Source organism: Pogoniulus pusillus, chromosome 10 (assembly GCF_015220805.1).
Source record: "Pogoniulus pusillus isolate bPogPus1 chromosome 10, bPogPus1.pri, whole genome shotgun sequence".
Classification (NCBI taxonomy): Eukaryota; Metazoa; Chordata; class Aves; order Piciformes; family Lybiidae; genus Pogoniulus; species Pogoniulus pusillus.
In genome coordinates this window covers 37,041,994-37,064,848 of record NC_087273.1, presented here as the reverse complement: position 1 = coordinate 37,064,848, position 22,855 = coordinate 37,041,994, and the positions used below count along the sequence as shown (strand labels likewise).

Here is a 22,855-nt window from a genome sequence, read left to right as displayed (position 1 = left end):
GGCAAGGCAAGGCAAGGCAAGGCAAGGCAAGGCAAGGCAAGGCAAGGCAAGGCAAGGCAAGGCAAGGCAAGGCAAGGCAAGGCAAGGCAAGGCAAGGCAAGGCAAGGCAAGGCAAGGCAAGGCAAGGCAAGGCAAGGCAAGGCAAGGCAAGGCAAGGCAAGGCAAGGCAAGGCAAGGCAAGGCAAGGCAAGGCAAGGCAAGGCAAGGCAAGGCAAGGCAAGGCAAGGCAAGGCAAGGCAAGGCAAGGCAAGGCAAGGCAAGGCAAGGCAAGGCAAGGCAAGGCAAGGCAAGGCAAGGCAAGGCAAGGCAAGGCAAGGCAAGGCAAGGCAAGGCAAGGCAAGGCAAGGCAAGGCAAGGCAAGGCAAGGCAAGGCAAGGCAAGGCAAGGCAAGGCAAGGCAAGGCAAGGCAAGGCAAGGCAAGGCAAGGCAAGGCAAGGCAAGGCAAGGCAAGGCAAGGCAAGGCAAGGCAAGGCAAGGCAAGGCAAGGCAAGGCAAGGCAAGGCAAGGCAAGGCAAGGCAAGGCAAGGCAAGGCAAGGCAAGGCAAGGCAAGGCAAGGCAAGGCAAGGCAAGGCAAGGCAAGGCAAGGCAAGGCAAGGCAAGGCAAGGCAAGGCAAGGCAAGGCAAGGCAAGGCAAGGCAAGGCAAGGCAAGGCAAGGCAAGGCAAGGCAAGGCAAGGCAAGGCAAGGCAAGGCAAGGCAAGGCAAGGCAAGGCAAGGCAAGGCAAGGCAAGGCAAGGCAAGGCAAGGCAAGGCAAGGCAAGGCAAGGCAAGGCAAGGCAAGGCAAGGCAAGGCAAGGCAAGGCAAGGCAAGGCAAGGCAAGGCAAGGCAAGGCAAGGCAAGGCAAGGCAAGGCAAGGCAAGGCAAGGCAAGGCAAGGCAAGGCAAGGCAAGGCAAGGCAAGGCAAGGCAAGGCAAGGCAAGGCAAGGCAAGGCAAGGCAAGGCAAGGCAAGGCAAGGCAAGGCAAGGCAAGGCAAGGCAAGGCAAGGCAAGGCAAGGCAAGGCAAGGCAAGGCAAGGCAAGGCAAGGCAAGGCAAGGCAAGGCAAGGCAAGGCAAGGCAAGGCAAGGCAAGGCAAGGCAAGGCAAGGCAAGGCAAGGCAAGGCAAGGCAAGGCAAGGCAAGGCAAGGCAAGGCAAGGCAAGGCAAGGCAAGGCAAGGCAAGGCAAGGCAAGGCAAGGCAAGGCAAGGCAAGGCAAGGCAAGGCAAGGCAAGGCAAGGCAAGGCAAGGCAAGGCAAGGCAAGGCAAGGCAAGGCAAGGCAAGGCAAGGCAAGGCAAGGCAAGGCAAGGCAAGGCAAGGCAAGGCAAGGCAAGGCAAGGCAAGGCAAGGCAAGGCAAGGCAAGGCAAGGCAAGGCAAGGCAAGGCAAGGCAAGGCAAGGCAAGGCAAGGCAAGGCAAGGCAAGGCAAGGCAAGGCAAGGCAAGGCAAGGCAAGGCAAGGCAAGGCAAGGCAAGGCAAGGCAAGGCAAGGCAAGGCAAGGCAAGGCAAGGCAAGGCAAGGCAAGGCAAGGCAAGGCAAGGCAAGGCAAGGCAAGGCAAGGCAAGGCAAGGCAAGGCAAGGCAAGGCAAGGCAAGGCAAGGCAAGGCAAGGCAAGGCAAGGCAAGGCAAGGCAAGGCAAGGCAAGGCAAGGCAAGGCAAGGCAAGGCAAGGCAAGGCAAGGCAAGGCAAGGCAAGGCAAGGCAAGGCAAGGCAAGGCAAGGCAAGGCAAGGCAAGGCAAGGCAAGGCAAGGCAAGGCAAGGCAAGGCAAGGCAAGGCAAGGCAAGGCAAGGCAAGGCAAGGCAAGGCAAGGCAAGGCAAGGCAAGGCAAGGCAAGGCAAGGCAAGGCAAGGCAAGGCAAGGCAAGGCAAGGCAAGGCAAGGCAAGGCAAGGCAAGGCAAGGCAAGGCAAGGCAAGGCAAGGCAAGGCAAGGCAAGGCAAGGCAAGGCAAGGCAAGGCAAGGCAAGGCAAGGCAAGGCAAGGCAAGGCAAGGCAAGGCAAGGCAAGGCAAGGCAAGGCAAGGCAAGGCAAGGCAAGGCAAGGCAAGGCAAGGCAAGGCAAGGCAAGGCAAGGCAAGGCAAGGCAAGGCAAGGCAAGGCAAGGCAAGGCAAGGCAAGGCAAGGCAAGGCAAGGCAAGGCAAGGCAAGGCAAGGCAAGGCAAGGCAAGGCAAGGCAAGGCAAGGCAAGGCAAGGCAAGGCAAGGCAAGGCAAGGCAAGGCAAGGCAAGGCAAGGCAAGGCAAGGCAAGGCAAGGCAAGGCAAGGCAAGGCAAGGCAAGGCAAGGCAAGGCAAGGCAAGGCAAGGCAAGGCAAGGCAAGGCAAGGCAAGGCAAGGCAAGGCAAGGCAAGGCAAGGCAAGGCAAGGCAAGGCAAGGCAAGGCAAGGCAAGGCAAGGCAAGGCAAGGCAAGGCAAGGCAAGGCAAGGCAAGGCAAGGCAAGGCAAGGCAAGGCAAGGCAAGGCAAGGCAAGGCAAGGCAAGGCAAGGCAAGGCAAGGCAAGGCAAGGCAAGGCAAGGCAAGGCAAGGCAAGGCAAGGCAAGGCAAGGCAAGGCAAGGCAAGGCAAGGCAAGGCAAGGCAAGGCAAGGCAAGGCAAGGCAAGGCAAGGCAAGGCAAGGCAAGGCAAGGCAAGGCAAGGCAAGGCAAGGCAAGGCAAGGCAAGGCAAGGCAAGGCAAGGCAAGGCAAGGCAAGGCAAGGCAAGGCAAGGCAAGGCAAGGCAAGGCAAGGCAAGGCAAGGCAAGGCAAGGCAAGGCAAGGCAAGGAAAGGCAAGGCAAGGCAAGGCAAGGCAAGGCAAGGCAAGGCAAGGCAAGGCAAGGCAAGGCAAGGCAAGGCAAGGCAAGGCAAGGCAAGGCAAGGCAAGGCAAGGCAAGGCAAGGCAAGGCAAGGCAAGGCAAGGCAAGGCAAGGCAAGGCAAGGCAAGGCAAGGCAAGGCAAGGCAAGGCAAGGCAAGGCAAGGCAAGGCAAGGCAAGGCAAGGCAAGGCAAGGCAAGTCAAGGCAAGGCAAGGCAAGGCAAGGCAAGGCAAGGCAAGGCAAGGCAAGGCAAGGCAAGGCAAGGCAAGGCAAGGCAAGGCAAGGCAAGGCAAGGCAAGGCAAGGCAAGGCAAGGCAAGGCAAGGCAAGGCAAGGCAAGGCAAGGCAAGGCAAGGCAAGGCAAGGCAAGGCAAGGCAAGGCAAGGCAAGGCAAGGCAAGGAAAGGCAAGGCAAGGCAAGGCAAGGCAAGGCAAGGCAAGGCAAGGCAAGGCAAGGCAAGGCAAGGCAAGGCAAGGCAAGGCAAGGCAAGGCAAGGCAAGGCAAGGCAAGGCAAGGCAAGGCAAGGCAAGGCAAGGCAAGGCAAGGCAAGGCAAGGCAAGGCAAGGCAAGGCAAGGCAAGGCAAGGCAAGGCAAGGCAAGGCAAGGCAAGGCAAGGCAAGGCAAGGCAAGGCAAGGCAAGGCAAGGCAAGGCAAGGCAAGGCAAGGCAAGGCAAGGCAAGGCAAGGCAAGGCAAGGCAAGGCAAGGCAAGGCAAGGCAAGGCAAGGCAAGGCAAGGCAAGGCAAGGCAAGGCAAGGCAAGGCAAGGCAAGGCAAGGCAAGGCAAGGCAAGGCAAGGCAAGGCAAGGCAAGGCAAGGCAAGGCAAGGCAAGGCAAGGCAAGGCAAGGCAAGGCAAGGCAAGGCAAGGCAAGGCAAGGCAAGGCAAGGCAAGGCAAGGCAAGGCAAGGCAAGGCAAGGCAAGGCAAGGCAAGGCAAGGCAAGGCAAGGCAAGGCAAGGCAAGGCAAGGCAAGGCAAGGCAAGGCAAGGCAAGGCAAGGCAAGGCAAGGCAAGGCAAGGCAAGGCAAGGCAAGGCAAGGCAAGGCAAGGCAAGGCAAGGCAAGGCAAGGCAAGGCAAGGCAAGGCAAGGCAAGGCAAGGCAAGGCAAGGCAAGGCAAGGCAAGGCAAGGCAAGGCAAGGCAAGGCAAGGCAAGGCAAGGCAAGGCAAGGCAAGGCAAGGCAAGGCAAGGCAAGGCAAGGCAAGGCAAGGCAAGGCAAGGCAAGGCAAGGCAAGGCAAGGCAAGGGCCACTTGCGTCTCGAGTGTTTGACTTAGTGTCATGAGTGTGAGTTGTGACACAGGTGCTGCTCATTAAGTGTTAATGAGTGATGTTGAGTGTGAGTTGACAGAAGTGTGCACAGGTGCTGCGTGTTAATGAATGATGAGTGTGAGTTGTGTCACAGCTGTTGCTTATTAAGTGTTAATGAGTTGTGATTGACTTTGATTCAAGTTGTTGTGGCTGCTAAGTCAGGGCCTTTCTCCAGGTGGGTTCCTTGCCCCCTCCCACAAAAGGCAGAGCCTCTTACTGTCCTGTAGCGCTGCTTGCCAGCATCACCTGCTTGTTTGGAGAGAGCGAGTTGCTTTGGAATGCGCTGTCCAGGGCAGGGGTCCAGTCACCATCCCTGGAGATGTTTGAGACAGACTGGATGGTCTAGCTGCCAGGTTGGACTGGAGGAGCTTGGCGGTCTCCTCCCATCTGGTTGATTTAGTAACTCTGTGAGGAGATGGAGCCATACTGCTGGCAGGGGTGGCTATTGGCAGGAGCAGAGGCTCTTTCTTAACAGCAAGAAACACTTTTCTACTGGGGTGGTGACTGAGGTCTAACACAGACTCTCCTTCCTCGAAGCCATTCAGATGCCTTCTGACCGTGGTTGTGGACAGCTGGCTATATGTGTACCTGCTGGAGCACTGGAGCTGAAGAGGCCCTTTGACTCTCCCCCCTTATGTGACACTGAGACATGTCAAAACGTCTGTGAAGTAAGTAAGACACTCCCATGCATTTCCCCTCTTTTTATTAGTCAGAGTTCTCTCCAGAGCAGTGTAACAGGCTGGGGTCAGAGCACACTGGTTACAAGAGATCTAGCACACCCGCCTCTGGCAGACAGGTTTCAACCAAACCCCTCAGCTCTTCTCCAGGAGCAGCATTTTTCACCTGGTTTCCCAAATCCTAGTTCCAGCAGGTGAAAAGAAGTCCTCTTCTCTTCATTTCAGGAGCAGAACTGATCCACATCCCACTGCTTTGATGAAGGCTTCAGGTGCTCTGCTACACACAAAAAAAAATTCAGGAGTAATGGAGGGAGAAGTATGACCAACTGGCAAGGGAATGGGCACTACAACAGTAAGTATGAATGCATAACTCTGTGAGAGAGGTGTTCTTCACCGGGTCTGGGTCACTTTCCATCATGTTCCTTGCACTAGTGGGTGGCTGCAAGCATGTGGAGAGCCAAACAATCCCTCCTCCAGCTCTGAGGGACTGGTGTGCACTGGGCTGTGCACACACACACACAAGAGCCCTCCCTCCCAGACTCAGTTCCTACTGTCTCCCAATGCTCCACAGGATCCCCTTTTGCTTCACAGTCCAGCACATGACCACGTTCCTAGTGTTTCAAGGATGCCACTGAGACCTCCCTGCAGCCCCCACAGCTGATCCTTCTGCCAAGCCCATGTGGAATTTTAAGAAACAATTAAACACACATCCTACCATCTGCTTAATAAGTTACCAAAAAGTCAGGAGAGTCTTTAATACTACCAGAATAGTGTTGATACTAGAAAACATTCAGTAATCTAAGGTCAGGAGCTCTTCTTGAGTAGCTGTAGTTGGAAAAACAACATTGAGGTTGAAGAGTTTACAAATCCATTTAATTGAGAGCACATTTGTACAGAACAAACTACTTTAATCTTAAAAGCACCATGAAGTGACACTACACATCAGCAAGCACAAAAATAAACAGGAGCTATGTGGGACTTTGCCACATAGACTATGGCCTTGGATGCCACTAGGGTAGATTCACACTGCAGGCCTGAGCACAGCACAGAGGTACTTGAGAGTGACCCGAGTGCTACTTGCTCTGCATGCAATGCAGACATACCCTACAGGGTCTGCCTACATCTCACTATGAACTAAGTGAGCTCTGCAGTGACAACATTGAGGCCCTCATTCTGCACTACCAACATCAACGACTATTTCCCCATCAGTTTCAGGAGGTGCAGGGTCAGGCTTGTAACCACAAAGGTGTTTCTACAAACAAACCATTTCTAACAGGTTCAGAGGTGGGGTTTGGGAACATGCAGACTGCTTCCAAAGGCTTAAAAAGACTGGCTGAGAATCTTTCTGATATATACACACAAGTCCATCTGTCCCAGACAGGCAGTATGACTCTGAAGTGTCAGCTGGCTCTTGGGTTTGGTAGTGTCCTGCACACTGCTACAAAAATCCACAAATAAAAAACAGTTGCCACAATGCCTTTCTGACCACTCCAACTTGCACATGGATTTCATCTCCTCTTCATCTACGGTAAGTGTCACTGCTGTTTCTCGAAGGCAAACACCAAGTAAATACCTAGAACAGAAAGTGAGAGTAGTTCCAGCTTCAGCCGCCTCTGCCGCTTGCTTCAGTTTCCAAAATGTAACCAGGATACTTTGCCCAAACAACCACTTAGCACCTTACTGACATGGCCAAAAAAATCCCAGGGTTTTAGATACACTGTTGCAAGAGAGCTAAGAATGCAACATGTAACTACATCAGCAAGATAGAGAAACCACGGAAGCACAAAATACCTTTCTTTGGTTGAAAGGCACCTCCGAGATCATTCAATCCAACCTTCAACCCAACACTGCAAGGTCAACACTACAGCATGGCCCTAACTACCAGCTCCACGTGCTGTTTAAACACCCCCAGGGGCCGTGACTCCACCCCTGCCCTGGGCAGACCATTCCCATATTCGAGAACTCTGAGTGAAGAAATGCTTCCTGATACACAGCCTAAGCCTCCCCTGGTGCAGCTTCCATCTGCAATGCAACACTAACTCCAGTCAATGACATCACTGAAATGGCCATGGAATTCCCAAGTCACCACACCATTCTGGACAGAATTAACATTGGCTGGTGCGTAAGAATCACATGTAACTACAACCACAAGAACTCCATGACCAGTCTGGGTGTTCTTCCATAACCCACAGGCTATTTTACACATTCTCACACAAGTCAACACTGAATTTTCAGAACAATACTTACTTGTTGCTTCCCATTCAGATTTACTCAGAGTTCCCTAGAAGGAGACAAAGAAATTAGCCCCAAAACACTATAAAACCAGTTTCAACAAAATAATGAGGCAGTTTCATGCAGGAGAACCAATCTTTCACAAACCAAATTCTAGCCACTCAGAGTGGCTATTTAGGGACCAGAAGAGCATTACTGCAGATCATGGGTACTTAGAATTCCCATAACTAGGGCCGCAGAGAACTGCAACAGCCCAAATGACAGAGCACACCTGGAGTACAGTCACAGAGCAGAACAGGCCACCACCCTGTCAGGGGGTGCTTCTGCAACGCAGAGCGCAGAGTCCGTCACCATGTATCAGTGTAATGGGCTCAAGCTGCTCTCCAGCAGGAGATGCTCTGTAGTTAAGAGGCTCTATGCCATGGTGCAGCCATCTTCCCTGGGAATAATGCCTGCTCTCCACCTAGCACCCCTACTCACACACGCAGCAAAACAGCCTGCCTGGCAGCCTAAGAAACCTGCTCAGCCTTTGGGATGCAAGAAGGGCAAGTGCACAAACAAAAAGCTGTTGCCATCTACCCTACAATTAAGATGGGTAGATTAAGAGGCGTGAGGTAATAACAAGCTGGTTTTCTCCTTTGCCCACTCTCTCCTTCCAGGGGCATCAATTAGTCCATATGCCACCCACAGACCAATCCTGATCAAGTGATTCATTTCTTCCAACACGAGTGACAAAAGGCTTGTTCACACAGACCTCTTCTTTGCTGGGTGACACAGCACCTGGCAAGAGAGGTCTTTGGCCTGATGTGATTGTTCTGGAGTTCACTGCTGAAAAGAAACGTTTTTCTTCCTAAACTTGGCAGATTTCCCCCTTGATTCAGGCACACCCACAGCACCAAGGACACCCTTTGCCCTAGCAAAGCAAGAAGGAACTTACCAATGGTAACTTGGCCTGGCTGTCTTTGATGAACTCTTTTGCATGCTCATAGTCATCAGGTTTATCAGAAACAAGCCTGGAATCATCAGATGGAGAATATGGCTGGAGAAGACAAAAACACAGAGTTGAAATACTGAGTGCTAAGAGACATTCATCACATCAGGCAAGAGTTTGTCACAACATAGGCCAGAATGGGTATAAGGGAATTATTTAGAGCAACTTTAACTTAGACCTCTCCTTTCCAGTATGTTCAAGAGTAGCTCTGATGTACCCAAACTTCGCAGAAAACTCAACACCCAGGATTTAGAAACTACTTTTAGCATTATGCCTCCAAAAGAGGGGAAAAAGAATAATTAGAGAAGTCATCCTCTGTGTCCAGCTCACAATGAGCATCACTTAGCTACCCCCTCATCCGCCACAGCAGCTCTTGAGCAGAAGTGCTAAGAAACAAGCAGCTCTGACTGCCAGCAATGCTTCAGTAACACACAGGAGCTGTAACACAAGCAGACCACTGATTCTTCAGAACCAGTACAGACTTCTTTAGCACCCCAATTACGGCATCATCTCCTGTACTTAACAATGCAGTCCTCAGTTCTAAGTGGACATCAATTTAAGACAGCTCAGTTTCCCAAGGACAGCCAAGAATGGCTTGTCACAGACTGTGTCATTATGCTGCACACAAAGCACTGTCAGGAGTCAACGAGAACAATCAAGGTCACCTGCAGCCCATGTGGCTCTCTTTAAGAAGTTACCAAATAGCTCTGTACTGGGAAAATTCAACTGCTTGAGGGGTGAGGAAAGCACAGAAAACTGAGGAAAACCAAAGCCTCAGATAGTACTGAGGAAGTTCTCTGAAGCTGCTAAAGTCATGCAGGATAAGAGCCTGAAGATAAACCAACAAATAAAGAACAGTGGGCTATGCAAAAGCTCAGCAGCACTCCAGTCCCATTTTCTTCTGCAAACGCAGCCTGGCCCTTTATTCCTACAAGGGCTGCTGCCTCCCTTGTCAATCACCATTCCCTGCACCAAGATCCAGCTTTCAGTCTCTCTGCTGAGGAAGAAATGGGTTACCATGACCTGATGCCAGGCATGAATCCTGTGCTTCTGCTTACTGTTTGTCAGAATGACAAAACCTTGACGGCAATGGGACTCCATCTGTAAAACTGAGGCACTCCATTGGTGCCCAGCTGAAGGCAGCGGCAGGCTGCAGAGGTGCCTTCTGAGGAGAGCTTGTCCCATGCTGGACATTGGTGGTTCCACCAGCTCAAACAGAACCACTGCAGCCGTGCCCCAGGCGCTGAGCCCCCCCAAGGCTGCGCCTGAGGTACCTCTGGGAAAGCAAAACACTGCAGGAAAGTTGAGAGAGAAGTGAAAGATGTTAAACTACCCTGCAGAGGAGAAGGCCGAAGGAGGAGGGCAAGGGGGTGCTTCAGACAGCAGACAAGACTCCCCCAGCAGCCTGTGAAGAAGGCTGTTGCTCTGCAGCCTATAGAGGGTCACAGTGAAGCTGATGTCTGCCTGCAGCCCATGGAGGAGCACAGGCTGGAGCAGATGGATATACCCTGAAGGAAACTGCAACACTGCTCGTTCCAAAGCAGGATTTCTGGCATGCTTACCTCCAAGGCCTGCATTCTCTTTAACAACATTTTATGCTCATAGTTCTTGATTTTTTCTTCATAGAATTCCCGAAATGTCCTTTTGTAGACTAACTTCATGCCGTGCTTCTTCGCCATTCTGTCACAAGAACAAACTTGATCAGGGAAGGCACAAAATTAGCCTCAGCAGACTAATTTCACTGCGTGCTTCCCTGGGGAAGGCACAACATGAGCGCAGCCACAGCGACACCTGCTGGCACTGGCTAGGATGACGCTGTCTAGAACCGGACTTTTAAGGTACTTAGACTACAATACCTGCACCAGCACCACAAACTGTACTTTTAAAACTTAGGACTAACAACAACCGACACAGCAGTAATTAACAAACATTTTAACTGATAAACATCTCCTCTGCCAATACAGAACTAAGTTTCATTTCAACTTCCAGACAGACAACCTTATTCTCCCTTTGGTACCATCCCCCTGTGTTGTCAGACATCATGGATACATCTAGAGACCTTTTGTACTGGATTTAGCGTCTTACATCTGCATTACATTTCCATCAGACAGCACTGAAGTCACAAGTGGCAGTGGCAGGTGCTGGCATCTTTTCATACAGAATAACTAATGAAATGGTTACAAAAATCTATTGAAGTGCAATCTTAACATCGTTTTAACAACTCAGCTTGAAGAGCAGTTAAAAAACCAACATGGAAAACATTGGCTTGCAGCTCAGGAGACAGGCTGAGAAAGGCAAATCTACATTCAAGACAGATGGAACAGCAAAATGTACGCTCACAGACAGAGCAGATTTAGAGGAAGAGAAAAGGTTCTAAGGAAAAAGCCTATGAGTACCCAATTAAAGTTGGCAAAATTAAGGAGGCGGCATCGTGATGAAAAGGATATACAATAAGGCTTGTTCAGGATTAAAAAAGGGTAGAATGAAACATCCCCAGAAGTTAAGACTAAAAGGTTTACAGCACTACAGGTCTGCTGGCAAATGCAGCAGATCAGAAGCAGACATTCTGTGACATTCAGACATTGTGTGAGGTCTGGTTTCAGTCTTCACAGCTTCTACCCAGAGCATCTTCAACTGGGTGCAGTGGACAGATGACAGCTGGGGGTGGAAATGCAAAAAAACCTCTGCGTTGAGGCAACACCACCACAAATGAAGTGAAAACTACACTAAGAAAGCCAAAGCCTATTTTTCTGCAAGTATTATGCAGTGACACACAAACTAAACAAATACTTCTTGTGTTTCACAGCCTTCCTGGTGTAATGGACTTAAAACTTCACTTACTCTTCCAGTAATGGAAAGTAAACCAAGAACTCAGGGACATCAACCACTTCTTCCAGGTGAAAATCGTACTTGCAGCCAAACAAGGGATACTCTCCCTTCTTCTCAAACTTCACACTGTACACATCGTTGCCAAAGGAATTTGTTTCTGAAGCTTCCAGTCGCTTTCTGTAACACCAGATTTAAACAAACAGTAGCTGACCAGATTTTAACAGGCACAGATAATTAAGACTAAGAGGCCTGGAAGTGCTCCTCCCAGTACAATAACATTCAGTGAACTCTGTAGTCGCCCACCTCCCTCATCTCAGAAGGGAATGAAATGAGGCAGCATATTAGGTTTTAACAGCTGCTTGTCCCTATACAACATATAAAGGACTAGAGCATCAACCTTCAGCTCAGACACAGCCTACACAGGGCAAGGCAGGCTGGTTGATAGCACCACGGCAGAGTCTTCAGTTTACTCCCCAGGCTGTGTCTCATTTGCCACTACTTAAGTGGCTACAAACGGTTTGTGTATGCAGATCTCTGGGCCATACCAAAAGAGCCGTGGCTGCAAGAGACAATTAGTCAAATTCACCTCTTTGAGTTCATGACTGAGATTTTCCTGACTAGAATCTGAAACTGTTATTAAAACCTTTTTCTCTTTGGCAGAAACAAAAAGACTGTTATATAAATCTGCATAGTGATAGAGATGATTAATCCAAATGGCCTATGTACTTACAGAGAGGGAATCTGCAGGACTAACTCTGTAGCTGCAGCTTTTAGAACTAACATAAATCTGGCTGCTATTAATATGAGCCTGAAGTAAAGCCTTAATGACAGTTACTTTTTGTGCAGAGTTTAATTAGTACTAAAAAGAGGAGTGGCAAGTGACAAAGACACTCAGTGTCTTTGGTAGCAAAGGCTCTGGTCATGTAACCTTTCAAAAGAGGGAACCACAACTGCACAGGTTCTGGCTATCCTTGGCTTCAGTGGGGCAAATCATCTCCCCTGTATTGCTCAGTGTTAAGACTCAGCTTGACAGGGTGCTGGGTCACCTCGTTTAAATTATCACCTGGAAAGGCTGGACCAGGTGATGCTTGGAGGCCCTTCCAACCTGGCATTCTGTGACCACCGCTTGATGATGCTTCACCAACTTTAGAAAGGCTAAGAGAATACAAAAGCACTTACACAAGCTCAAAGCTGTTTGGAGTTGTGCCAATGAAATAGCCTCCAGGAGAGAGGTTGCCACAAGCATTTTTAAGCATCATGTCAGCCTGTTCATAAGTCTCAAACGAGTAATGGTAAACAAACTGACAGCTGCAAATGTCGAAGCGGGTATCCGGATCATTGTATTTGGAAGACAAGAGATCCTGAAACAGATCACAAAGAAAACAAGAACGTGTCAGTAGCTACAGAAACAAGCATGATTCACTGAAACCTGCCAACAAATACACCACTCTCATCATTCTCTCAAGTTTTTCCTTTCAGCTCCCGCTCCTTCAGAAGTTCAGCTAGATGAAAAAGGTTAAGTAGAAGTCCTCTGCTGCTCAGAACACCACCCGCAGCATCGAGGAACAGAAAGGATACAAACACACTTTTCCAAGCTACCACGGCCTCAAATTCCCTTCATGTTGTCGAGCAATACCACTACACCCAAAAGAGCAAAACCCAGTTAGCTACCTGATACTTTCCAGAGTTGTTTTACTCTGAGGGCTTACTACTGGTCACTGTTTAGCTGGTAACAAGTATTGCAATAAGACAAATGTTTGCTTTGCTAAGGCTCTGTAATGAGAACATTCAGCAGGTAACTGAGAGGGGGATGGGTTGGTTTGAATAAGGCAAACTTCACTGCCCACCAAGCTGTATGTTTGCATCCTCACACGGGTCCACACGTACCCATGTACTGCTCCCCACCCCGGCCCAATTAACCACTAACTTTGAAGAACTTGAAGCCTTTGAAATGTGTCAGTCCAAGCTTGTCAGTTTGATCCTGTACTCAGCAGGTCTCCAGATCTTCCTGATCAGGATTCTTTTATACAACAGCAGTAGCCACCATAAATAACACAGGAGCACACAAGCTCTACCCAAGGTCCATGATATGCATTCCACACTTTTATGTTTACCAGCTGTACCCAAGTTTTCCTCCTCTCCCAGCCTTTCCATGCACTTATTCGCTCCCAGACTCAACCAGTTCACGTCACTTACTGTCAAGGTTCTGACTGTGGCAAAAAGGAACATTTCACATACCCATAACCATTTTGTTTGCTCACTCTCCCTTCACATTTTAAGAAAGCAACTGAGGAACAGAGGTAGGAGGATCTAGACAAGCTGTGAACATGAGGTTTTGCTCCATGTACAAGGTGGATGATGGAGGTACAAAGCCAGGGAGATGACCTTTTCTATGTAAGGACAGACAGAAAGGAGCATGCAACACATTTCATGTGTGTGTAGGACTGAGATATAACAGCAACATAAAAATATTCCTTTCTTTCCTGGCCAAGGTTCTCTCCTCTCTCCCTATAACATAACTTTGAGTTGAGACAGATGACCTGGAACCTGCATCAGGCTGTGTTCCTCAGGAGGAGAGACAATCAAGAACTCCACTGAACAACCCTTCCTGCAAGGCTGGGAAGAACATGCTCAGCCCTTCCGCAAAGCTGCTGGAACCAGGTAGGCTCTGTCCCTCAGTCTCTATCAGCAGGGCACTCTCAGCCTTTATCTCTAGGAGACAAAGCAGTGCTGATGACAAACTGTCCCCTAAGCCTCAGCAACATATTTACTATCACCTCCAGACCATCTAAGAACTGTCACACAAGCTTTGAAGATAGTTATTGCAGTAATTAAAATGCTGATAGGAAAACACAAACCCAAAGCCAATACAGCTGGGATAAACTAAGTGTGCAAGTCAAATCAGAGCATGCTCCTGACTCATTCCCTCACAAAAACGCTCACAGAGAGATTCCAACACAGAATGGGTTAGGTTGGAAGGCACCTGAGAGATCATCCAACCCCCTGCCTTAGGCAGGGACACCTCCTGCTAGAATAGGTCACTCAAGGCCTCATCCCATGCTGGCTCCCAGAACTCCAGAGGTAAGTTGTCATTCCCTTCCCCTCGTCAAGGGGAAAAAGCTGAAAGCAACACATTCTTATCTGAACAAGACACTGAGGCTTCAGGAATGCTACACTGTACAACAGTCACAGAATGCATTTAACTACAGCCTAGGCAACTTTTCAGCAACCCATCTGGCTGATTCTGCTCTGTAAAGGGTTAACTCTCCTGGGGGGTGGTCTGAACCTGACCCCAGGTGTAGTGGGGGTAGTGTCTATACCCCCTGCAACAACATAGGAACTTCCTGTTTCTCCTTCTCTTTGCCCTCCCTGAGAGCTTGATACCACCACCCTTGTTCCTGCTGCCTGCTCCTCTTTTGCCACGTGGCCACCCTACCACAAGTTAAGACCACCCCTTCTGGAATCTACCTCCATCCCCTGCCATCAATCTGGTTGCATATACATTTTTGTACCGTGTTTCTCTTCTCTACACCTCTTTGTAACTCCCCTTACCTTAAATACCTTTCATTTATTATTAAAGCTTTTTCTTTTAACTTCCAAATGGAAGCAAGACTATTCTTTGGGTCTTTTACCCCTTCTTCCTCTCTGCAGCTAATTCCTTTCTCACCAAAGAGGGGGGAGAGGGAAAGGCTATTGCTGTATTGTTCTGTTAGGTTTTGAGTCTCTGGTAAGCTTAAATCAGACCCATACATCCCCGTAGCATGACAACCTGATCTTAAACACACACCCCCCCCAAAAATTTCAGCAACTCCCAGCACTTCCTACACTGAACAGATGAAGGCTAAATCTCCCAGCTGAGACAGAGCATAGGAACTGTACCTTGGTGCTGTCTGCCTGTATGAACTCCGCATCGAAAATCCGCTCGTTGTACCGGCAGCGACCTTTCATGTCCTCGTACCTCTGCTTGCACTGCTGCACAGAAATGTCAGCAATATCTGCACGGGGAGAGAGGAATGGCAACAGCAGTTTGCAGGCTGCTCCCCCCCACCAGAAAGCTGCAAAGACTACTTGTGCTACTTTGAAGCAGGCTAGAATGTTTTGGTGAGAAGAACTAGATTGCAGGCTGTGAAAGGAAGCAATGGTGATGTCTACTTCCCGCAAAGGCTTGCTGAGATGCATAGGAACAAGAAATAAAAACACAGATAAGCACTGGGGCTGCTGGCTGAGCTGCAGCTCTCTAACCTCACCCTCCATTTTGGGCTAAGCCACTTTGCTTCCTAACCCCCTGGCCAAACCTCCATTCTTCCTTGGGACTGGGATAAAGTTGAGAGGGGTAGGGGGAAAGTGAAGGGGTGGTTGGAAGCCTCTCCTGGGGACTCAGGTTTCTGGGAGGGGAGTTGTGTTTCTGTATTACCTTTTCCCTTGTCTATTTCTGTCTATAACTAACTGTATATCCTGTAACTATCTGCTTGTATATTTGCTAGCTGTAAATAATAAGCTTCATTCAATCTCCAGAGCTGTCCGAGTCTAGTCTGGGTGATTTCTAACATGGGGGGGTGGTGGGGAACACTCAAACCATCACACTACTGGAACACAGCAGATTAAATGCAGGGGTAAAAGTTGATCTTAATGGTTAACACCTTGAGGGTAACAAATGCTTTAACTTCTACTTTCTGGAAAAGGAATTCAATTTGGAGTAAGCATTTGGGAGCCCACAAGAAGGCTGGGGAGGGACTTTTTAGGGTGTTGGGTAGCAATAGGACTAGGGGGAATGGATCCAAGCTACAGGAGGGGAGATTTAGATTAGACCTTGGGGAGAAGTTCTTCACCAGGAGGGTGGTGAGACACTGGAGCAGGTTGCCCAGGGAGGTGGTGGAAGCTTCATCCCTGGAAATTTTTAAGGCCAAGCTGGATGAGGCTCTGGGCAAAATGACCTAGTGGAAATTGTCACTGCCCATGGCAGGCTGGGGTTGGAACCAGATGATCCTTGTAGAGTCAGTCAGGGTTGCAAGTAACCACAAGGATCATCTGTTCCAACCCCCCTGCCATGGGCAGGGACACCCTACCCTAGTCAGGCTGGCCAAATCTAGACTAACCAGGGGTGTGGTCCTCTCCAAGCCTGACAATTCTGTGACTGTAACTCTTTGTTGCTGTCAGCCTTTGTTTCAAGGCAAAAGTTGTACAGTGAAGATTGTAGAAGTCTCCCATCCTCACAAGTGCAAAGCAAGCCTGGGGAATTTCAAACGATAGCTACTAGGGGATTGACATTAAGTACATGAAGTGGGGTAGCTAAACCAGTTCAGTTCCCAGGGTTTTTCAAGCAGTACTGAAAGCTCCTCATCTTCTTACAAATGTCTAAGATGCTGAAATGCAATTGCTTCTGATTCATATTTGTAGATATACACACACATATGTGTCTAGGATACCTAACACATATCAGTATGTAGTTGCAAATATTTCATCATGGGCAACTCCTTTTTAAGCTCCTTTGAGACTGTTCCCGTCTCAGACATCAAATTTCACTGACTAACAGAGTTTGCACACATTTTAAAGCAACATGCAATACATTTACAGAATCACAAAACGGAAAGGACCTTTGGAGATCATCTAGTCCAACCTCTCTGCTAAAGCAGGGTCACCCAAAGCAGGTTGCACAGGGTTTTATCTGGGTGGGTTCTGAAAGTCTTCAGAGAAGGAGACTCTCTAGAACTTTGTAAGTTAAATGAAATTAAGTGTACTTGAAGGCTGCCAATACAAACAGGCAAGAAAGAACTGTGAAACGTAGAACACACAGAATCATTCCCACTAAAGGAACATTATGACATGTTAGTATCCAACTGAGTTTGATGTCATACTTCCAGTGGTTATTCTTGGGAAAAAGGGAAGATGAAGGAAGGGACAGCCGCTTCTCGATTCGGCCCTGCGATACAAGGGGCAAATGATGCCAACTACAGCACAGCAAGTTCCACCTCAAGATAATGAAGAACTTCTTTACTGTAAGGGTCACAGAGCACTAGAACAGGCTGCCCAGAGAGGCTGTGCAGTCTCCTTCTCTGGACACTTTCAAGTCTGTCTGGATGTGGTCCTGTGCAACCTGCGCTAGATTCTATGGTCCTGCTCCGGCAGGGAGGCTAGACTCAAAGAGCTCCGCAGGCCCCTTTCCATCCCCTAACATCTTGTGATCCCTCCCAACATCTAAGCAAGCCATTTAAATGAAAGAGTTCTTTAACCAGCTTTCAGCTCTCCTTTCTACTTCTGAAAGTCTTCAGCTGATTGCAATACCCAAGACTTTTTTTGATCACAACGCAGCAGGGCTTTTATAAATCTAACTCTGCTCTGTGTTTTCAGAACACTTGAAACTGCTACAAGAGATTAGATGAGGGAGAAAAGACAAGATGTCAGACTTTCCCCCCAGTGCTGCCTTTTGCCCAAGGCAATCTGTGGCAGTTGTGCTTCTTCAGTGGTATTTTTACTGGTGAGTTGAACTGGAAGCTAACTGCACAGAAAATCAATGGCTCTGATCTTTATGCTAGAAATCAAGTTGATCTCTTCAACTTCATGGACAAATCAGGCGTAGATGGCACATCGTTCCAAAGGAAATGAATGGATTCATGTAGCTTCCCTGCAAGATTCTTGTGTGTTCTTACCAGTGCAAACAAGCTTTTTAATTCTGCCTTTTTTCCATTTCAGCAAGTCTCCACCTTTGCCACATCCCAGATCCAAAACAGTGATGTCATTCTTTTTCCGTCGTACCCGGTCTATGAATTCACCTACAAAAATAAAGAGAGAACAACATGGAGGGGCCTCTGTAATTCACTTGCAAAGTACAAAGAAGGACCAGAAGGGCTTGGGAATTTCAAAACACCTCACAACTTAGCCTATAATCATAGAATCATAGAGTTGTCAGGGCTGGAAGGGACCTCAAGGATCATCCAGCTCCGAGCTGCTTGCCATGGGCAGGACACCTCATACTAGATCAGGTTGCTCAGAGCCCCATCCGGCCTGGCCTCAAAGACCTCCAGAGCTGGGGCTTCCACCACCTCCCTGAACAACCTGCTCCAGCATCTCCCTGCTCTCATCACAGAATCACAAAATCAGACTTAACCAGATTGGCAAAGACCTTCAAGATCATCGAGTCCATCCACTGTATTACCTAGGTCATGGCACTAAGTGCCACATCCAACCTCTTCTTAAACATCTCCAGGGAGGGCAACTCCACCACCAACCTGAGCAGCCCATTCCAGTGTCTAAGTTACCCTTTCTGTGAGGAAGTGCTTCAAACCTCCCCTGGTGCAGCCTCAGGCCAGTGATGAAAGGAACCAGAAATCTTAAAAACTAGAGAGAAGAAAAGTCATTTTCTGTGGTTTAAGATGCTGTGCTATGTGACTGGAGCTCTGAACTGCTTCCCTGGCAGGCAAAGACAAAACTGCCCATGGCCAAAGAAGGGCTCCGTGCACAAGTAGGGACCATGTTAATGAAGGCAGATGTTATTTGAAAGCACAGGAAAAGTCTTCTGCAGAAGAGTAAAAGCCAATTAAATGCATGAGCCACACTTCCTCATGGATACACTACCAAAACACAAAGTTTTCCACTTGCCCTCTTAGGCCTTGCAGCAGCATTAGCTCCTTGTCTGCTGTCTCTTTATGCAGACCAGTTGACTTTTCTCTCCTATCCCCACCCTGTCTAGGTTACCTCTGCTCTGACTGATGCTGGCATTCCATGCAGAAACCCATCAGCATGCCAGCAGCTCTTCTTCACAGCAAGAAACGTGAAATCTATTTTGGTGCAACTGCTGTGATGCCACACTACTGAAATTCATCACAAGGGAAAGGCTCTGAACACAGCCTTCGGGAACAGCATTAGCTAACTCTTAATATTGAGCTCTGTGGTAAAGGGTTGGACTTGATGATCTATGAGGTCTCTTCCAACCTTGATGATACTGTGATATTGCTTCTAACCACTGTGATACAACACAACAAAAAGCTGCATGCTAAGACAAATGGTGCCAACACCTCCTGGCACAGATGTCTCTTCATCAATCCGTGGTGCTGTGCCAATAGTTCTTTTCTTTGTTTGCAGATATTTGATGCTTTTGTTTCCTCACTTTGGAATTCATTTGTGGGAGAGCAGATTTTTGCCTTTTATAAAAGGCTGCTGAATTTTGAAGTGCAGCTTCTAGTGGTTTATCTGTTAAACTGCTGGCCATGAGTAATAGACAAAACATTTATGTGTTTGACATTCCTGCTTCATCCAGACCAGAGGATGCAATGCTATGGGAAAAGGGATAAGAAACTCTCTGAAACAGGTTCAAGTAACAAGAAGAGCTCAATCTAACAAGAATGGATAGATCCTTCCAGAATTAAGGCAGCACTTTCTTTTAACATGTCATGAACACCATCCCCTTCAACATCTGAAGGAGACCTACAGGAAGGCTGGGGAAGGACATATAGCAATAGGATGAGGAGCAATGGTTTGAAACCACAGCAGGGCAGATTAGGTTGGACATCGGGAGGAAGTTCTTTACAATGAGAGTGATGAAATGTTGGAACAGGCTGCCCAGGGGTGTGGTTGAGGCCCTTGGAGTCACATTTTAAAGCAAAACCCAGCTACACTCCAGAAAAGCCTAAGCACTGAGGGAAGGAAGCTTACCAATGAGGACACTCTTTGTCCAGTTGTTGAAGTTCCGGAGGTAGAAGATGCGAGACTGGCTGCGTTTCTCCAACCCAACCTCTTGCATTTCATTATAATGTGCAGCTACAGCTTGCCCGTGGCCTGTCTGAAGCTGCAGGAAGGAGGGAAGGAACTGGCTCAAGCAGCTCATTCTATTACTTTTTCATTTCAACAGCATATTAAGTAAAGCCAGCAATACTATGAAGAACACCATTGTCATATATATTGAAACAAAACATTTCCCCTATCTGCTCTGGTCATGACATCAGCACTTCAATTGCCACAGAGACAACTGCCTTAAAAATTTAATCCCTTGTTCAGTTGGCCCAAGTGTTTCTTGAAGGGTGTTGTAGATATCTTCAGAGGCTACTTCCCCTACCATTCTGTGATGATGCCCCAGTGTTTCTCCTTCACAGAAACCTTTAGATTGCAGCTGTCTACACTCTCACCACTGTCAAAAACCAGTTTCATCCCCATTAGGCTTGAGACTGAAGAGGAAGATGTTCCTTCATCAGGAACTTGAAGCTTCTTCAAGAATCCTGTTGCAGAAGTTCAGTGTTGATGTCTACCAGAAGTGTATAAACTGCCAATTTAACCACAATGCCAACTAGCTGGTGTTGCACAAAGCCCTGAGTGGATGATCTCACCACCACAGCTTCAAACAAACCATGGTGAAGGGAATGAGGGTAATGACTTAAAGCATCCCATCTGATTCTTAACAGTTAGCTGTAGAAATGTCCCTGTTTTAAATGCTTGAGACCTCATCTGATTTCTAACACTTAGCTACAGAAATGTCCCTGCTTTAAACACTGAGATCCTGATTCCCAACAGTTAGCTGCACAAATGTCCCTGTTTTAAATGCTCTGAGATCCCATCTGATTTCTAACACTTAGCTATAGAAACGTCCCTGCTTTAAACACTGAGATCCTAATTCCCAACAGTTAGCTGCACAAATGTCCCTGTTTTAAATGCTCTGAGATCCCATCTGATTTCTAACACTTAGCTATAGAAATGTCCCTGCTTTAAACACTGAGATCCTGATTCCCAACAGTTAGCTGCACAAATGTCCCTGTTTTAAATGCTCTGAGATCCCATCTGATTTCTAACACTTAGCTATAGAAACGTCCTTGCTTAAAACACTGAGATCCTGATTCCCAACAGTTAGCTGCACAAATGTCCCTGTTTTAAATGCTCTGAGATCCCATCTGATTTCTAACACTTAGCTATAGAAATGTCCCTGCTTTAAACACTGAGATCCTGATTCCCAACAGTTAGCTGCACAAATGTCCCTGTTTTAAATGCTCTGAGATCCCATCTCATTTCTAACACTTAGCTATAGAAATGTCCCTGCATTAAATACTGAGATTCTAATTCCTAACAGCTGTAGCAACATCCTTGTTTTAAATACTGAGATTCCTTCTAATTCCTTAGTTAGCTGTAGGAATGTCCCTGCTTTAAATACTGACATCCCATCTAATTCCTAACACTTAGCTGTAGAAATATCCCTGTTTTACATACTCCAAGATCCCAACTAACTCCTAACACCTAGCTGTCAAAGTGTTTTAAGCTGTCTGGTATTTCTGTCCCACATGACACAGAGCAGCAGTCAGCACTCAGATATTATGTTCCTAATATTTCCTTACCTTAAAAATGATCCCCAATTATCTACAGAAAATTAAACTTCACTATCACTAAAATACAAAGCAGCAGAACACAGAGAATCAACACAAATTCTGTGAGGCACTGTGCTCGGAAAAAAATAGTTCCTACTAGAAGATTCTCACTGAAAACCCACAAAGCCCAAGCCAGGATGAATTCCCAGCTGAAAGTATTTTCAGGAGTATATAAAGTCAACATCCTAACATCTTACTATTCAAAGAGCAGCTCCTCAAGGGAAAAGAAGGTTCGACTGACTTGAATATACTACCTGAATTCTGCAGCGCTTCCTAAAATTTTGGTCATGTTCAGAATGAACACAGACATTTGTTTGGAATCTTGATGACTCCATCTCTTCATTACCACACTCAGCTGGCTGCTATTAACAAACATTTTGACCATTTCTAATGTTATTTTTTTTTTAGGGTAAGCACAGAAGGCTCCCTGAATGGCCCCTGGAGGTGACCTAAGCTAGAACAGCTGACTTGGACAAGTGTGAGGAACATATTCCTGCAACCCATGCACACAGCTGCTGCAATGACATCTAGATGCTGGCAGCTGTGTTCAATGCAATCACCTCCCTACACCCTTCAGCTACACAGAACCAGCTTACTTCTTGTCCACCTAAATCTCATCCCAGAACTGCCTCACTAAAAAGATAAAAGGGTGCCCTTTGTTGTGGTAGAGACATTATTAGCCCTTTAATTTCACCAGATTGCTTAGCCACAAATTAACATCCTGGGGCAAAACTCTGAAGAAAGAAACAAAACATTAGGCCAAAGACACTTTCAAATCGTATTTAAATATCCCAAAAGGCCACAATTAAGCCTGGATCAGCAGCAGTTTCAACAAGTTCATACATAAAAAAGGGCAGGGACATATAAAACACCTTTGTTACCCTCTTCAGTGAAAAGGACGACTATTTCCTGCTACTCCTGCACTCTAAACAAAACAGCATCTGTAAAGCTTTCAGCACATCGCTTTGTTAACAAATCATACTGGAATCACAGAGGATTCAGTTTGTAGAGTTTTCTGTATTACACAATACCTCACTGAGGAAATTACAGGGGAAAAAAAGTCTCATGGAAGAAGCATCCATGCATGGACAGCTCTCCTAACACACTGAGTAACAACACAAGATATGGGGCTTGGCCTAATGCCAGTGAATCCTAGACTACCGGACTGCTACCACACAGCTAATGGAATAACAGCCTCACAATTAGAGAGAGCATGTGCAGAGATCTGTTTTCTCCACATTTTAATTACTAGCCCTCTTGCTCCTCGTTAAGGCTAACATAACTTGTGCAGCTGTTGTTTTGCTAGGAAGCTACCCCCAGACTTTGGCATTGGGTGCTTCATATTGGTTCACAGATGTGTAGCATGAATAATTGCAATCTTTTCTTCAGCTGCAGCTTTGAAACAAGGATTTGAGCACAGCCTGAAAGAAATGATACTCACTCTTTTACCAGGTTCATCTTCAGGATCTAAATTCTTCCTTTTTGTGCTGTCATCTTGATTACCACTGTCAACTTCTTTCTCACTTTCAGTGGACTGCACTGCACCCGAAGCTGAGCCATCATTATCTTCCCCACCGGCACCTAAATCTGCTTCTGAAGTATGAGGCATTTTCTCTGCTTCTTCATCCAAACTCTTCTCTACTTCCTGTTCTTCTGTCTTGGTTAAATCAGCCATTTTTCACAGGTTATCCTCCTCATCCAATGATCAGAAATCTATA

The 22,855-nt window shown here is 47.6% G+C and overlaps 1 protein-coding gene across 1 annotated transcript; it reads right to left on the bottom strand.

Moving 5' to 3' along the window:
- Window positions 1–5,593: 5,593 nt before the first annotated feature.
- RNMT (RNA guanine-7 methyltransferase) lies at window positions 5,594–22,855 on the bottom strand. Its single transcript, XM_064150272.1, has 10 exons — window positions 22,579–22,855; window positions 19,444–19,576; window positions 17,442–17,564; window positions 14,674–14,789; window positions 11,974–12,155; window positions 10,807–10,971; window positions 9,528–9,645; window positions 7,912–8,013; window positions 6,990–7,023; window positions 5,594–6,315 (listed from the first exon to the last, which is right to left on the bottom strand). Exons 1-10 carry the CDS (start codon window positions 22,810–22,812, stop codon window positions 6,278–6,280), a joined length of 1,245 nt encoding a protein of 414 aa, XP_064006342.1. The 5' UTR covers window positions 22,813–22,855; the 3' UTR covers window positions 5,594–6,277.